This window comes from Pollicipes pollicipes, unplaced genomic scaffold (genome assembly GCF_011947565.3).
Source record: "Pollicipes pollicipes isolate AB1234 unplaced genomic scaffold, Ppol_2.1 Scaffold_4881;HRSCAF=5763_pilon_pilon_pilon, whole genome shotgun sequence".
NCBI classification, from domain to species: Eukaryota; Metazoa; Arthropoda; class Thecostraca; order Pollicipedomorpha; family Pollicipedidae; genus Pollicipes; species Pollicipes pollicipes.
Genome location: NW_023596576.1, coordinates 15,985,266 through 16,002,167, shown reverse-complemented (window position 1 = coordinate 16,002,167; position 16,902 = coordinate 15,985,266). Strand labels below are relative to the sequence as shown.

General features: G+C 57.0%; 1 protein-coding gene across 1 annotated transcript in view; it reads right to left on the bottom strand.

Moving 5' to 3' along the window:
- LOC119100031 (sodium channel protein 60E-like) overlaps window positions 1–16,902 on the bottom strand; it is an 83,913-nt gene that overhangs the window by 39,785 nt on the left and 27,226 nt on the right. The window contains 9 exon segments of the mRNA XM_037223147.1: window positions 598–812; window positions 1,227–1,350; window positions 3,338–3,547; window positions 3,617–3,869; window positions 3,921–4,276; window positions 6,715–6,849; window positions 10,544–10,688; window positions 11,509–11,589; window positions 12,096–12,267. Of these exon segments, the coding sequence (XP_037079042.1) occupies window positions 598–812; window positions 1,227–1,350; window positions 3,338–3,547; window positions 3,617–3,869; window positions 3,921–4,276; window positions 6,715–6,849; window positions 10,544–10,688; window positions 11,509–11,589; window positions 12,096–12,267 (1,691 nt within the window).

Sequence of the window (16,902 nt, the reverse complement as noted above, 5' to 3'; positions counted from 1 at the left end):
AAATAAATGAGACTGAGTGACACGGGACAGAATCATGCGGGACGAAGCCCGGCGGGATTAAATCGGACGAGATTCAGCCAACGAGCTCGTCGAAGAGCCAGGTTATCAGTGTGCGCCAGCGAACGCCGCTTTTCTTCTCACTGGCTGGGCTCGCCAGTCAGCAAACGACGGTCCGCCTCGGTGAGAGACGTTACCCAAACGGAGATGGCCCAGGTAGCACGCGCACCGCACGAGAACAGTGCCGCAGCCATACGCACATACTAGTGCGAGCCCGAGTGCTGCCGGTGATTTGGGTTGCCTTATGCAGTTCAGTGAAATGTTGAACCGTTTTATTCTTGCCAAATTTGTTTTGTGAGCACTGAGTATATGCGAATATCCTCAAGTCGAACATATGGAAACTCTGTACACTTCAAAGGCAATTTCTTAAATGTAGCAGCGACACGAGAACCATGTTAATTTACCGTTTACCAAACTGATAAACCGACAGACATGCCGTACCTATTTAATCATGCACGCGCCACATTATGGCGGAATGCAGTCTGCATTATTGAAATCCTTCCGCATAAGTTCTGATAGTCTTGCACTTGCCATACATACCCTGTTTCCGATCTCCAGCGTCTCCTTCATCTCGATGGACATGCCGTAGTGCTCCATGGCCAGGAAGGCGGTGTTGAGGATGATACAGAGCGTGATGAAGACGTCGAAGCAGGGGTCGGTGACCAGCTGGTGCATCCGGTTCTGCCAGCGCAGCCACGGGCCGTAGCAGAAGCAGCAGGAGACGCAGCAGTCGCAGTTGCGGTCAGGTGTCTCATCTGAAGAGGGAGAGTAGCATGGACGAGGTCATGGCAACATCTGACCGAGAAGAGCAAGCAATGCCACGCCGTGACCTATCAAATGCGCAAATGCAACTTTACACAGACCGCTACTTTAGGTTGCGCTGCGTCCAATGTGCTTTCCATTACATTAGTTATATTGAAAGGCTTTATCTTGGGAACTAAAAGTCTGACAGGGAATCTGGTATCCACCTCAATGATGTCTTAATTGTGTAAAGCAAGCCCAAAAATGAGACGGTGCTGATCTAATCTCCGACTCGTAGCGACGAGTTGCTTTATAGCACAAATCCACCCGCACGGTTTTATCAAAATCAGGCACAAGCAAGCACAGAAAGTCGGGAGCGGCCGCTAACCCACGCACAACGTCGCGTTGAATGTGCGCCCCTTCCTCACCGTGCAGTTCGACCACGTGCGAGATATAGGAGGGCGACGGGCTGCGGTGCTTGGGGCTGATGCCGTTGCACTTGTCAGAGAGCGTCACCTCGAGGTCCAGAGCCTTGGCCAGCGGCGTGATGTCCTGGTGGCGCGGCAACCGACATCAAAGACATGCACTGCGCTCAGATCTGGACATGCCTGACGTCAGGGGTGTTCAAACCGCACGGCCTGGTCTATGACGTCAGGGGTCTCCGAATCGCATGGCCCGGCGCGTAGTCATTAACATGGCTTAGCAAAATGAATGACTGTATGAATGAATGAATGAAGGAATGAATGAAGGAATGAGTCATGGCTGCTTTATGGCTATCATAAGCCTCAACTTTGTACGTAAATTTACTCTGGAGTTTGTCGCAAGGACAGCATGTTTTGAGCATTTCGTCCAGCGTTCATTCCACTGCCTTCCCAGCACAAAATTCCTTAGACCTGACCAAATACGTCAGACTACACCATGTGCAGTATGCACGAACGACTGCATAAGTAAGGTGACCTTCGTTCCTAAGCCTTCTATTCTGAAATAAAGGAACACAAGACCTTCCGAGACGACACACTCAGCGCCCAGAATACGACGAGATGAGTTCCACTCTAGCGGATGAGGCCATTTCTCCACATCCACAGCCGGGCACATGGGGCCGCTGTTGTCATGGGCCCACGCTAGGACACAAAGACTGCTGTGTCTGTAGCCCCCTTGCAGAGAAAATTGCCCATGTCTGCGCGCTCGGTCAGAAGGGAGCGTTGTAAGCGCGCCTTCGCACCCGCCCGGGAATGAGGCTGACGTCAATGCATCTCTCCCCAATCGGACAGATGGGGCCAATGGGTTCGTAACTATCCTTCAGAGCCAACGTCCATGCATCATCTCGCGGGAGGCACCACCGACTGCTCGCCTCCCCGCACTACAGACTGCCGCCCTGCGTCCCGCGAACAGAAGACCGCCGTCTCGCGTCTTCTGAACAGCAGACCGCCCGTCTCAAGTCAACTGAGCAGCAGACCGCCGTCTCGCGTCCCCCGTGCAGCCGACCACCGTCTCATGTCTCCCGAACAGCAGACAGTCACCCCGCATCTCCCCACCATCATAACGCTGCCTCGCGTCCCCTACACGGCAGACCGTTGCCCAGCATCTCCCGAACAGCAGACCGTCACCCGGCATCTCCGAAAAGCGGACCGTCACCCGGCATCTCCGAACTGCGGACCATCACCTCGCATCTCCCGAACAGCGGACCATCGCCTTGCATCTCCCGAACAGCGGACCGTCACCCGACATCTCTCGAGAAGCGGACCGTCACCCGGCATCTCCCGAAAAGCGGACCATCGCCTCGCATCTCCCAAACAGCGGACCATCGCCTCGCATCTCCCGCCGACGCCTGAGCAGACGCCTGTCCCGAACCCTAACGATGCCGGGATCACCTCGTTTGTGCTCTGCGAGAAGGCAGCGGCCGGCCGCGCCTGGCGCCACCAGATATCAGATATGGCGTAACGACCGCGCGTACCACTGTGTAACGACCGCGTCTGCGTGATTGCGCCGCAACAACCATCAGCGACGTCACGACCTCAGTGACGTCATCACAGGCAACTTTGCCGAGCGACGGCGGCGTTGACCCATAGGAAATCGAGCGATAGTGGGCGGCCAGGGTCAGCTTTTGGAGCGACCCTCACACTGGAATGGTGATATAGAAGATGGCTACGAGGTCTGGGGAACCAGAAGTACGGGGTTCGATTCGCCGCGGTGTTCGCCCTTCGTGCCAGGGTGAGAGGCAGGCGGCGCCACATAACCTCAGCAGCTGGAAGCATCGTTAAGCCCCAGTGACAACGCAGTCAAGTAAATGTCGATGGGGGTGTGGGCGTTGGTAAAATTTGACACATTGCCATTCAAAAGCTGGCCAAAAAGTTTCTCACATGGGAAGATGAGAATCTCTTGTTTCAGGAAATAAGATAAAGATACGATAGATACAAACGTGATAGTGGAAACCCATGTTCGGTTTTGAGATCACCACATTTGCTACCTCGGAACATTCCGGTTTTTCACGTTGACAACGGCAGAGATCCCCAGCGGGGAGAACAATCAGCTGTCTCACCTCAGTCCGCACCAAGAGATTCTTGCCGCGGTCGGACATGGTCTCGTGGTCGCCCACCACGCCCGAATCGTCGAGCGAGCAGTCCCGCATCCCGCTGCGCCGGATGTCGCAGACGGAGCGCTGCTCGCTGGTGCTCGAGTCGCTGTTGCCGCGCATCTCGCCGATGCCCTGCGACTCGACGCTGGTGGCGAACATGGCGGTGCGCAGCGCCTCGCGGCGGCCGCCGGCGCGGTGCCCGGCCAACGGCGACACGGCGTCCTCGTCCAGCGGCGTGCCCGCCTGCTGCCCGGTCGTGATGTGCACGTAGTACTCGTCCGACTCGCCGCCGGGGAACATCTGCACGCGCGTCTCGTCCGACGCGTCCAGCTGCTCGCAGGAGGAGCGCAGCGGGTGCTGCGGCTGCTGCTGGCCGGCCGCCGGCGGCAGCGCGCGCACGTTCAGCTCGGACTCGTCGCACGGTACCTCCACGGTCGCCACGCCGCCCGGCGAGCGCGCGCTGTCGAAGCCCGTGGAGGACGGCCGCCGCTGCGGACTGGTGGCCGGCGAGCGCACGGCGCCCGGCAGATCTCCGGCTGTCAGCGACGTCGCCGGCTCGACGCTCAGCAGCTCCGCGACGAGCGTGGCGCGCGGCCGCGGCTCGCTCGCCTCGCGCTCCTCCTGGTCCTCGCTCGCGCGCCTCTCGCTCGGAGGCGGTACGCTGGAGCGGCCCTCGTTCGAGACGTAGCTGTCGTCCTCACGCGTGGCGCTGTCGCCCGCCCGCTTCTTGGCCTTTTTCTTCTTCTTCTTCTTGTTGTACGTGTACGAGGCAAACAGAGTCCGGTTTTTCAGTCGTATCGTCGGGAACTTGCTGTCCTTGTCCAGACGGTGTAATTTCAGGTTGGAGGGGTCGAAGCTGAAGGTTGAGTCATCTCTGTGATCGGCCAGGTCCTTGGTTTTCTCCTGTAAATGGGCACTTGTGTTACAACTGAGGGATCGACAAGCTGGAGCTATACACGCAATAGCGCATGAAATCATATCCATAATGTACATCATTTGTGAGACGAATCGAAAAGTCGAAAAAAAAGAAATGAATAACACACATGATGGGATTAGGGATGCCTCAGATAGCTAGCGCCTCACGGACCTGTAATTTCAACCCAATATCCCGAACTCACGAGATTATGCGACGAAGGTAAATTTTGGCTCAGCAAAATCATTACGTTACATACGTTCCTTCAGATAAGGCTCATCTTTCCTAGGACAGGAAGACGGTGCGGACGTTCATTTCAGCCAGCATGAATCATTCACGAAGAAGACGAGCTGAAATGTAGGGTGATCAGCTCGCTATATGGGTTGGACCATGCTTCCACCAGACCCATATGGCTGATGACACAACCGGCAGATACCCTGCCTGATTTGCGAAGGGCTCTTGATTAAAATCCATCGCCTGGTAGCGCGGTCGATTTCCTGGTCTATCTTTACCTCTCAGCTGGCGAGCAGTAATTGAAAGTTCTCGCCTTGTGTGAGATTGGCGGCGGGGCAGATGACGCCTGCGGCGGCGCACAACTGTCGACCGCACGCGACGCCCGGCCAAAAATAGCTCGCCGCCCGGGGCGGTCCTCCGCGGCGACAACAGCGCTCGCGTCACTGGTCCCGTTGTTGGATCATGTTAGAGAGACCCAGTCGCGGTGTGTGTCAACAACAGCGCCGCCTGGTCCGGTCCAGGTGTCCGGTGCGGTCCGGTTCTCTGGTTTGTGAGGTTATCTGACCTGGCCTGGCCCTCACCTGAACTGGCCCGGCCACCGGACGTGGCCCGGTCATGTGGTCTTGCCTGGTGCTTTGACCTGGCTCAGTGACAACACTTGGCCTTGTCATCTGACCTCACCCGGTCAATTTACCTGGCCCGATCACCCGGCCTGGCACGGCCACCTGACCTGGCCCAGTAACTCGGCCTGGCACGCTCACCTGACCTAGCAAGACCTCCTGTCCTGGCGTGGTCACCTGACCAGGCACGGTTACCCGACCTGGCACGGTCTCCTGACCTGGCTGGTCACCCCACCTGGCACGGCCACCTGACCTGACTGGTCACCCGACCTGGCACGGTCTCCTGACCTGGCTGGTCACCCCACCTGGCACGGCCACCTGACCTGACTGGTCACCCGGCCTGGCACGGCCACCTGACCTGACTGGTCACTGGGCCTGGCACGGCCACCTGACCTGGCTGGTCATCCGGCCTGGCACGGCCACCTGACCTGACTGGTCACCCGGCCTGGCACGGCCACCTGACCTGGCTGGTCATCCGGCCTGGCACGACACGTCGCCGCCGACAGCCCGTGTGAATCAGACGAGGTGCGAGCGGCAGCGCACGCGCGCCGGGCGGGGGATTAGCATCGTTTGCATTTCGACGGCGCTGCCAGCAAGCGACGGCCAAGCCGTGTGGGAGCGCACCCGCACCCGGAGAGTGGCTCGGTGAGCGCGCGTATGGGGTGCTGCTTTCTATGCCGATGCCGACTGTAAGGAAGTTTGCTTGAAGGGGCAGGCGATCACGGGGGGGGGGGGGGATTGGCCAGAAAGTCGTTCCGGGGGAATGATGGACCCAATGGAGTCGGACTCCGAAACTCGCACGTTTAAGGGGTTGTGATGTTGCTGACGTGATCAAAAAGCTGATGCAGCTTGAGCTCGGTTAAAGCCGTAGCAAATTTCGAGATCACAACGGAAAGTATCAAAATGTGAAAGGACTTAAGTATTACAGGCAACACAGCAAAAACAAATGTTTTGGGCTGAAAACCAGACGGAGGACAACGCCAGACCTTTCCGTTTACCACGTCCCCCCGATGCACGAGCTTAAGCCAACACCGCACAGACTGCAGGCAGCGTAGCATGACGTCACATAAGACATTCACATAACACAAACGCCGCTGAAAATAGCCCCTGCCGACTCCAGCACTCGCGACTTTGTGGCTGAGAGAGCGCGACCTCAATAGCCCCACACGGTGTGGGTGGGCGTGGCAAATATTACATTCGGGCCGGGAAAATGTCCCGCGGCACGTCACATGGGACAGATCCCTCGGGTGATGCCAGAAATGATTTGGTGGCGAGAGCCATGATTAATATGAATGAGAAATGGGCAGGGTTGTCGAGGACAGCATTCATAGTTGGGTCACGTATTACGCGGTGCTTTTCGGACCAATTTAGACCAAATTAGCGCACCGCTGTCTCATCGATCGGTCATGTTGACAGCCACAATTTACAGCGCAGTGTTCACGACACAGTGACTTCTTGGGCTGTGGGGAGCAGTGTACGGCCGATACGCCAGGCCTGAGATCAACTACGAGGTTGACTTTACCACCTCGGAAGTTCGGGCGGGGTGGTCGGGGGGATGGGGAGGCTGACCGTACCTCCTCCGTGTTCTCCGCCTCCTCCTCGTAGCTCATGGCGACGACAGCCAACATCAGGTTGATGAGATAAAAGGAGCCGAAGAAGACCACCAGGCCGAAGAACAGGATGCTCCAGGGACCCATCGCAGCGATTATCTGGAACAACGGAGCGGGTTAGAGCGCGCGCGATGACTCGGCCATACTGGCAGCCAGCAGAACGGAGCGCTTGGCAACGCCTCTCGTGAGGGCGGCAATGCGCCTCGGCTTGGATGGAGAACTCTGCATGACGTTTCCCGCTCCCTTATCTCTCGTGAGAGCGGCAATGCGCCTCGGCTTGGCTGGAGAACTCTGCACGAGGTTTCCCGCTCCCTTATGGCGTCGGCGGTCGACGGCCCAGTCGCATCAATCCCGTAGACGTTGTCCGTTAAAAGACTCAGAGGCGGCCCCAGAGCGTTATGACACGAGTGGCGTAGCGCGCCAGTTAAAGGGAATGCTCCACATTTTAAGAAGCTTAACCAAGCATCAGGTATGATCAAAGAAGCTCACTTACAACTTTTGGTATATCTCGAGCTTGAAAACGGCTGCCCTAGTCAACACAATTTCGCTGTTTAGTAACTGTGCTCCTCAATATGTCATTGTTTGATCGCGTCCTTGCACCTTGCACAGCATCGGTTGAGAGTTAATTGACGGTCGCTACATCTGGAAATCGTGGTCAAGAACGCTAGATATGAAAGACTCGACAACTATATTTTTATTGGCCTTGATCATCGCATGACCAATGGAATGGGAGGATTTCACTGACGTCATTATGGCGTCACGGATGCCTGAGTGACATTGAACTTGTCTTCCCGAAGAAGTCTGCACATCTTCGCGGGCGGTAGCTCAGAAACTAGAGGGTCTTTGGCCATTGGAAGACGGGCTGTGAACTGCGCCGAATGATCTTCAAAGTGGCCATTTCAGTTCAAAATCCCGTCTAAATGTGGAGCGCTCCCTTTAATTCGGAGGATAGCAGCACCCTGCTTTTTTCTTAAAACTGTAGCGGTCATTTCTCAGGCTGTCTTTTCTGATTCTATTCCCAATATAAAAGAACCGAACGCTGCTTTATCACAAAAACAATTGCGTCCGTATTAAATTTTTATAAAAATGGCTTGATGGCCGACAGAATAGAACGAAGACAAGAATATTTGGTCTCTGTGGTAAAAATGTTCCGCCTGGGAGGCGACTGTCACCAGATAGCGCGTACTTCTGTCAAAAATCTGCTCGCGTCAAGAATGCTGAGCCGTGAATTTGGCGTCGGCGTGGACTCCACTCTCCGTCATCACTGCTCCCACCAGCAGTGCGCGCTGGCGTTCCATCTAAGCTGCGTCACTGCACTGCTGGCGCGGTCGGAGACTCAGGCAACCAGCGCGGCGCCGCCCGGTGTTTGTTCGGCGCGGTCATCTCCGACCACGCCGAACAAACACTGCGCGGCGGCGGTCGGAGTTCGTGCGGTGCCGGATGACAGACAACTAGCCAGGCGCCGCCCGGTGTTCTTTCGGGGGGTCGCAGGCTCGGACAGCCGACAGCCGGGGCGCAGCTGCCCGGTTCTTGCCGTCCTGACCGGACCACACCCGCCGCAGCATTGATCGTTGTCACCCTCCCCGCGCCGCTCCTCACACCGGGCCTCGAGAGCCAATTCAATAACAGCAACACACAAAAACACTCGCCGCGCCGCCGGCCGCCGGCCGCCGGCCGGCCTGTCCCCCGGGTCCGCCCGCGCCGGGGGAGCACGACGGGCCGGCGGGCGGTGGGCGGTGGGCGGCGTGAGCGGCGCAGATCGGCGGAGCGGCAGACCCACGGGTGCAGCAAGCTACCACCTGTCTGTGCCGAACAAGGCAGCGGGCAGGGGCAGCAGCGGTGTGAGCAGTGCGGATGGACTGGGTCGACAGGCACCATGGCGCACCGAGATCGCAGATGGTCTGTACAGCTTGCCTTGCGCTGCTTGACATGCCCTAGCCGGTATTTACCGAGGGCAGTCATAACTGCTCCCCCTTCGAGTACTCGCCATAATTAAAAAACGTCGTCGGATTTTTGCTCTTATTTTTCTGTATCCAACTTTTCATACCTCTCAATTGATCAGTTCTGTCTGGTGCCAACATAGCAACTATAAAGCCGCAATACGTAAAGTGTGCGTCGCGTAAGAGTGACGTAATATTTGCCGATTTTTGACAGAAGTGCATTGCCGAAGGCAAACTGACACAAAAACCGAAGGAAGGAAGATGTCTGTGGTCTCAACGTTGTACATGAAAAGTTTGTATCCTTAATCTCAACTTTGTAAAGCAACGGTCCTAGATGCAACTATGGAAATGCCTGTACCACGTCTCAAATAATGGTCTGCAGCAGTGAGACTCAGTAATGGCTTGAAATTAATTGCGGTGCATATTCTCCCTGTCCAGGAAAGCTCAGATCGGTAGCGCCGGGCGGCGGAGCTCCGGTCTGCCGTGGCGGCGGGAGCCGCTCCAGTTCTTCGGATGCTCTGAGACCGCATGCCAGAGGGCTATCGATTGGCATTTATATTTTTCTAACTCGGCCCGATCGTTCTTGAAGAAACCAGAGGGTCGACTATGTCCCTCCGGTCAATGGTGTGCCACTGAGGTGAGGGGCCCGGTCAATGCCGGGTCAGGGGAGACGGGACAAAATGGCCGGGCCGTGCCGACCATGTGCGCAGCGCTGCTGGACGGGCGCGACGGGCCCCACGGGGGCGGCCGGGTCGCGGGCGGACTGTACAACACGGCTGACGCTGGTTGGCATGCCGCAGGGGAGATGGGACAAAATGGCCGGCCTTGCTGGTCATGTCAACAACGGCACGACATGGGGCTGGACACGCAGGACATTGGATGTCAAGCTGACGCCTGCAGACACATATGTCGTGTCCGCATTGTCCGAGGGGTCGAGGGAAGGTAGAACGAAGCAACGGAGGAAAAAATGAACGAAAAGCCGAAAGTGTAGATAAGGGGACGAACTTGACCATAAGGTTAGGAAACCAACTTGACATTCAGTATGTTTTTTCCGCCCGTGTGTCTCGCCTAGTGGCCAGCCACATGCATCCGACCCCTGTCAGTCCAAATGTCAGGGCCGATTATCCTTTTTCTGGCTCCCCGAAGGCGGGAAGTTGCTAAGCATCGCGAACTTATTCACGCATCTGTTGCATGTAGCCGAGTAATTACACGTCGAAATGCCAGCATGCCTGACCCCCTGTGGCAACGGAAAGATCAAAAGCGCCCCGCGGACGGCTAATCCATTATGGCTCCGCATGCGTGTCTATAGTGTTTGGGTTATGTTCATGCTGCATTGTGTACGGGCCTGGAGACCGTAGCGAAAGCGGGCCGAGTGCCGGTGACGCGGCATTGAGCGACGCTCCATCGATTGCCACCGTGTCTGCTGACGGTCAAGGCGACGGGGAGGTTAGCGCGCGCGCGGCCTGGCTCAGCAGGGCACGAGCGCGCTGCACAGCTTGGCGTCCCGGACATCCACTCCGCAATCGAGCTTCGAAAAAGTCCCAACCGAGCCACGGTCCGCAGTCGATAGAGGTGACGTCCGCACCCCAGTCAGAGGTCCATAGACTGACGTGTCATCAGCGGGGTTTACGGACATTATGGTCGACCGAGGTCGGCGTACGTCACCCACCATGTCGACATGTCGGCACGGTGTGGCCACTCCCATGTGCGCGCGCCACCACCATGATGCAAGCTTTCAATTGCACCTTTCAGCATGGGAGTAGCGGAACAGGGATTATGACCAGAGGCTACGACTCCCTCAGCGCCGCCCGCACCCGTACCGGCGGTTTGTCAGCCTACTGGGGCTCCATCACCTTGTTGTAGACGTCCTCCCAGAAGTCCAGTGTGATCAGCTGGAAGGTAGTCAGCATGGACCAAAGGAAGTTGTCGAAGTTCGTGTAGCCGAAATTCGGGTTTTCCCCTATCCCTGGCAGGCAGCTGTAGCCATCCGGACATTGCCTGCGAACGGAAGAATATGAATGTGACGTCACGCAAGGCGAATGTGGCGTCACACAGGGCGATAACAGGTGGTCATACGCTGGATGTACCGTTACGCGATGGGATAATGACGTCACACGGGAGTGTGATTTCATGAGTGAGCTACAATGGATTAGAACCGATTGGCCGTGCGCCGCGAAATATGCACGCCAAGCGCATAATGCACGGTGTCGAGAGCATGACGGCGGGCTACTTTCCGAGATTGCTGCTGTCATGCTATGGGCGCCCACAACGCGGCCCAAACTAAATTTATGCGGAGTGCGTGTATATCCGCCTGCATTAAAACCGGCTCCGTGCTCTTAATGTTTCCGGTGCATTAGTTCCGCAGCAAATGGCGGCACTAAGACCTGGTGCTGGTGGGGCGGGTGATGGGAAGCCTGGTGAGATACAGCTGCCTTGGCGGCAATGTGACCCGATAACATGCAATTGAGAGACACCAATCTAGTGCCCACGACGTTAACCGAAACGGGCCATTAAGTGAGGACGTTGACCATTCACAATGGGAAGTGAAACGTCTTTCGAGCTACTCCGAATGATTTCGACCCCCCCCCCCCCCCTTCTCCTCCCCAAACGCCCACGACCCGTCAGAGAGCGGAGCGGGCTCAACCATTACTCCGTGGCGCAGCTCTTCCGTCGGCCTCTCCGGCCGCTATGCATCGCACAATAACGACACAGGAGTGAGTGCCGCGAGGCCGTATCGCGACCGGGGAGCGTCTTTGGGAGCTGCTGCCGCGGGACATTATCGCCACCAGTTCCAAGACAAATCTGACTTCACACTCACCGCGCCCCGGAGCCATTCCCGCAGATCATAAAGTCCTCCGTGTGGTTGTCCTTCGCCCAGAATGAGCTGTCGTTCGTGTGCCTGCAAAGTGACGCCTCGTCAGGCCTCGAAGCCCTCCGCTGTTTGCTCTGGCTGGGAAAGCAACGTAGCAGACTGCGCCGTCTATAGCCGTCTGGCAGGCGATTCAATGAGACGGCAGCTGCGCACTGCACGGCCTGGCTGATAGCCTCCAGTCAAGCGTGTGCTCTCCCTCTGACCAGATATTTCAGTGCATCCGCTACAGCGACGAGTCTATTAGAGACGCCGGCGTAAGGGTCACCTCCGCGTAAAGCTGCCGTCCAGCGCGGAGAAACCAATGGCCGGAGCGCAGCGGGTTGTCAACGTCAGTCACTCTCAGACCCAATAATCAATCCCGGAAACAGTTCGAGCCGTTTAATAACAGCGATTTCACGCGTGAGCGGCTTCGGAGCAAGTGACGCGCCAGCCCAGCTGGAAGGCGCCCTTTTGAGCAAGCGCCGGCAATAGCGCTGCAGATGGTGCCAGAGGTGACTTCAGGGCTCAGCGAACCGTCTGGAAAGAGTGCTCACAGTTGCCATTGGGTCTCCGTCTCGGCAGAGAGCACGCATTTGTTGCGCAAGACGCCCATGAAGACCTGCAGCGCGAACAGGGCGAACACCATCAGGCAGAAGAGCGTGAGCGACATCACCTCCACCAGCTGGGTCAGCGAGTTCAGCAGCGCGTTGATGATGGTTCGCAGCCCTGCCGAGAGGAGGGAAAGAGGGCGTGACACGGGAGGCGAACAAAAATGTGACGCATTAAAAACATCCTGTTTCCGTACCCCAAAACGTGGTCAGTCTGTCGTTATCGTCAGCAAAATCGGAATTTTAAAATGTCATTTTAATGAAACGGGATAAGGCAGCGATATGGCAAGCCTAGAAGCATTGTCATTTGTGCAGCAAATCTCCGCGATAACGCTAGATTTCAGATATGACGTTGATAAGCGAGGGAAAGCTTTTCTCTGCAAGCCGATTTACATGATAACGTGAACTCGGACGGGAGAGCATCTCCCGCTATAGCCTCGGATCACAGCATTAAGGAAGCTGTGGTCGCAAGGGGGGAGGGGGGGGGGGGGGGCAGCGAGAAAAAGATGTGCGAACGTGCTTAGAAATACATTGGCTACACTCAAGGAAAAAAAAACGCCAGAACAGCACTATGTTCTAATTCCCTAGTCCCCGAGCGGCAAAACCTCCTAATAGAAGCCAACCAACCTTAAGAGAAGGATAACCTATTTTGATTGGAGTGCACTGCACTGCTTGACGAAACGTATACAATACATATGCATAAACATAGACATATTACAAAATCGATCAACCAGACATTGCGCGTATTTTGAGCGTACTTAGTACACCACGTGGCTTATCAGGACATCGATGATGTGGATGAAACGGGCGAAAACGGGAATCTGGCCATAAATAACATTGAGCCTACTTATTAAACTCGTTTCCGTTGACGACTACAAGATGACGGTTGTTGGTAAATCGTCAATCGCTTTGCTCATGCATTTGAGGTGTGTCAGGTGCTGACGTAAGAGACAGGACACCCCACTGTTTTTCAGTGTAACCTATGAGCTACTTCAAACTCTCGTGCCGCGTTAACTTCTGGGAGTGGTATCTGTTAAACGGCATACATCGCCTTAAAACATAACCAATTTCTGTACAACTCCAATGTGATAGCTGTTTTCGAAGCTCCATGCACTGAACGGTTCTTGGAATTCAAAAACGCAACGGCTTAATGTAACACCTGAAGCACTACTCAGCCGCCAAGTTAAGACCAAGTTTTGCCACAAAAAAGATAACAAGCACATCTAAGCTTATATGAAACTTCTTTCAAATGCGCCATCAGAATCAACCCGATCCGCCAGCGTGTCGATGTCAGCCTGTCATTCTTTAGCTGCGGGTCATCGCCTCGACAGCGTTTCTCCACGGCCGGCGGCCATGGAGGACGCTGCTGTGTGGGCCGTCTCGTACCAGTGTCCCAGCCCCGGTGCCCGGCCCCAGGTGGCTGACTGCCGTAGCGGCGCCAGGCCGTCCGGAGCCGGGCGAGACGACATCGACCTGCCGTCGGCGCCGGCGAAAAAAAACACGACACCGCTGCCGGCCCCGCCGCGCGGAGGCCCCGTCTGGGCGTCCGGCGGCCGGGGACAACAGGCGGGGAGCGCGCCGGGACGAGCCGCTAGGGACGGCGCCGCGAACCGCCGAGAGGCGCCCAGCGCTGCCAGATCAACTGCCGAGCGGCGTCTGGCGCCGCCATATCAACTGCCGAGCTACGTCTGGCGCTGCCAGGTCGACTGCCGAGCGGCGCCCGGCGCTGCCAGGTGAACTGCCGAGCTACGTCTGGCGCTGCCAGGTCAACTGCCGAGCGGGGTCTGGCGCCGCTAAATCAACTGTCGAGCGGCGCTCGGCACTGCTAGATCAACTGCCGAGCGGGGTCTGGCGCCGCTAGATCAACTGTCGAGCGGCGCTCGGCGCTGCTAGATCAACTGCCGAGCGGCACCCGGCGCTGCCAGATCAACTGTCGAGCGGTGCCCGGTGCTGCCAGATCAACTGCCGAGCGGCGCCCGGTGCCGCCCGATCAACTGCCGAGCGGCGTCTGGCGCTGCCAGATCAACTGCCGGGTGGCGCCAGGCGCTGCCAGATCAGCTGCTGGGCGGCGCCCAGTGCTGCCAGATCAACTGCCGAGCGGCGTCCGCCGCTGCCAGATCAACTGCCGGGTGGCGCCAGGCGCTGCCAGATCAGCTGCTGAGCGGCGCCCAGTGCTGCCAGATCAACTGCCGAGCGGCGTCCGCCTCTGCCAGATTAACTGCCGGGTGGCGCCAGGCGCTGCCAGATGAACTGCCGTCTCACTTATGTATCATGCCGCCGATCCCGTCCGAGGCAGCGCATCAAGTTAAACAATGGACAATAGCTCTGGCGTTGAATTTAACTGGCAGAGATTTCTTTGAAGGCAAACTAAGCCTGCAGCCAAAAGTTTACGGGCTAAGCGATTGTCCATTGAAAGTTCAGCGATCTTCAGATCAACCATAAAGGACACACAGCTGGCGTACCAAAGCGCAAACGCATGGACAACAGTGGTGCGTGGCAGGCAAATTGTACATCTTGGATTACTGCGCGGCAATTTTATCACCACTCCTGAGACATGTTTTGCACTTTTATGGTCCAGAGAAAAAACGAAGATGTGGAGGCATAGGTTTCACAAGCTTTGCACAGCTGCACAGCAGCCTTTCCTCGATTTTGTCCACCACTTTCTCCCGCTTGGCCGCTCTGCAGTCTCGGCAGTAGGTGGTCTCCATCTCTACCCGTGAATAAGAATAGTCTTAAAATGCGCACCCACCAATGGAAGCCTCTTACTTCCCCGCATTCCTCTGTTCTTCATGTCGTAAGCCTAAAACGACCATCTCCTGTCTCGACCTTCCCTGCTGTCTCGCACTCGTTCTTGCCAGTGCCGTCTCTACTTTTCACCAGTGCAGCGCTGTCGCTCCTCTCCTCCAATGCGGTCCCTCACTTCCCTATCCTTAATGCTGGCTTTTATTTACCTCAGCGGCATCTATTCCCTCTCTCGGTTCTTTTCCTTCTCTCTCTCAGCTATGTCCCTCCTCTCTCTCAGTCCTCTCTCTCATCTCCCATATTGCCCGCTGTCTTGTCCCCCAATGTCGTCTTCCTTCAGCCCAGTGCCATCGCCCCTCCTCTCTTTTTTGTCTCTGTCGCTTCGCCCAGCACCTTACCCAGCACCGTCTCTGGGGCCTCTCGTTACTGACTCCCCCTCTCTCCGTGACATCTCTGGTCTGCCCCAGCAACGTCTTTCTTCTTTCCCACTATTATCACTGTCTTCCCTCTTCTTAAGTGCCGTCCATCATGCTCACCAATGCCGTTTCTTATCTCCACATTATTGCCTTTTCCTCTCTTCGAGTGCCGTCCCTCTTCTCCCGCAACTGCCTCTTTGCTCTCTCTTCTCCAGTGCTGTATCATCCCCGCCAGTGCCGTCTCTCCTCCATCCCAGCACTCCTTTCCCCTCTCCCCCTACCCAGTGCCGTCTCTCCTCCCACCGAGTACTACTCTCCCCTCTCTCCCTCCCCGCTCCGCGGGGAGGGAGAGATGTATGCCACACATCCTTCCCTCCCCTGTGAGTCTCTCCTCCCACCCAGCGCTCCTCTCCCCCTCCCCCTCCCCCTCTCCACCTCTCCTGCCCTCCCTCACTCTGCCTCACCTCCCCTCCCCAGCGACATCTCTCCTCCCACCAAGCGCTCCTCTCCCCTCTCTCCCTGCCCGCTCCACCTTTCCTTTCCTCCTCGGCGCTCCTCTCTCCTCTCTCCTCCCCGCTCCGCCTCTCCTTCCCTCCCCAGCGCCGTCTCCGGCGGCACCAACAGACCCCACCCAGACACTCCCGAGTGATTGGCGCTGCCGCAGCCCGGCTCGGCCCTCCACCACGCTATTACGTCCCGCCTAATTACAAATTAGCGACAGTGCCATGAATTAGCGGCCTCGTCTCCTGGGCAGGAGACGCGCCTGCGGTGGCGGCCGCCAAGAAAGCGCGCCTGCCGCTGAGTGGCTGGGAGTGCTGCGTGGAAGGGAGACGCACAGGGAAGAGTGCTACTGGCCTCAAAGGAAACGCAACGAGCACCGTCAAAGTTCGATCCCAAGGTGTGAAATGTGTTCTGGAATATACATATGTACATACATATGTATGCATATACATATATACATATATGTACACATGCATTTATATGTATATAATTGTATATGCGCGTGTTACATAGATATTATGTGCGCATATATGCGTATGTATATGCATATTCAGATATTCTTCGGGTGGGCAGTGTGTTCGCAAAGACCCATCGAGCACGAGGTGGGCGCCACACATCTACTGGCAGTTCCGATGTGTTGTATCGCGTGCGCGTGACAACTGAGTGCACCTCAAACGCCTCTCCGGTCCTCCCCGGACTGCCCTGGGGCAGTAAGTGCGGTGCCACTGCCCCGTCAGCCTGAGCACCGGGGGCAGCTGTCGCACTAACGGCCTAATTACATTCAATCGGACCAGTGGGCCCGGTCGATTCCCGTAAGCAGCCGCCATTGAAGCCGAGCCGATGGCAGGAGCGGCGCGGGGCCGCCCGGGAGCACCATGGAACAGCCGCGTCCGCCGACACAATGCCGGGCTAATGGCGACGGACGTCCGTGCAGAGTGCCCGGACGGCGTGATCCTGGGGCGGACAAGGCTGGACCGGACTGGGGCGCACTGGGGCGGCGGACGGTACACTGTGACGCACTGGGGCGGCGGACGATACACTGTGACGCACACGGGCCTGTACCGAGCGGAGAAGTGGGAGAAGCGCTGGGATGG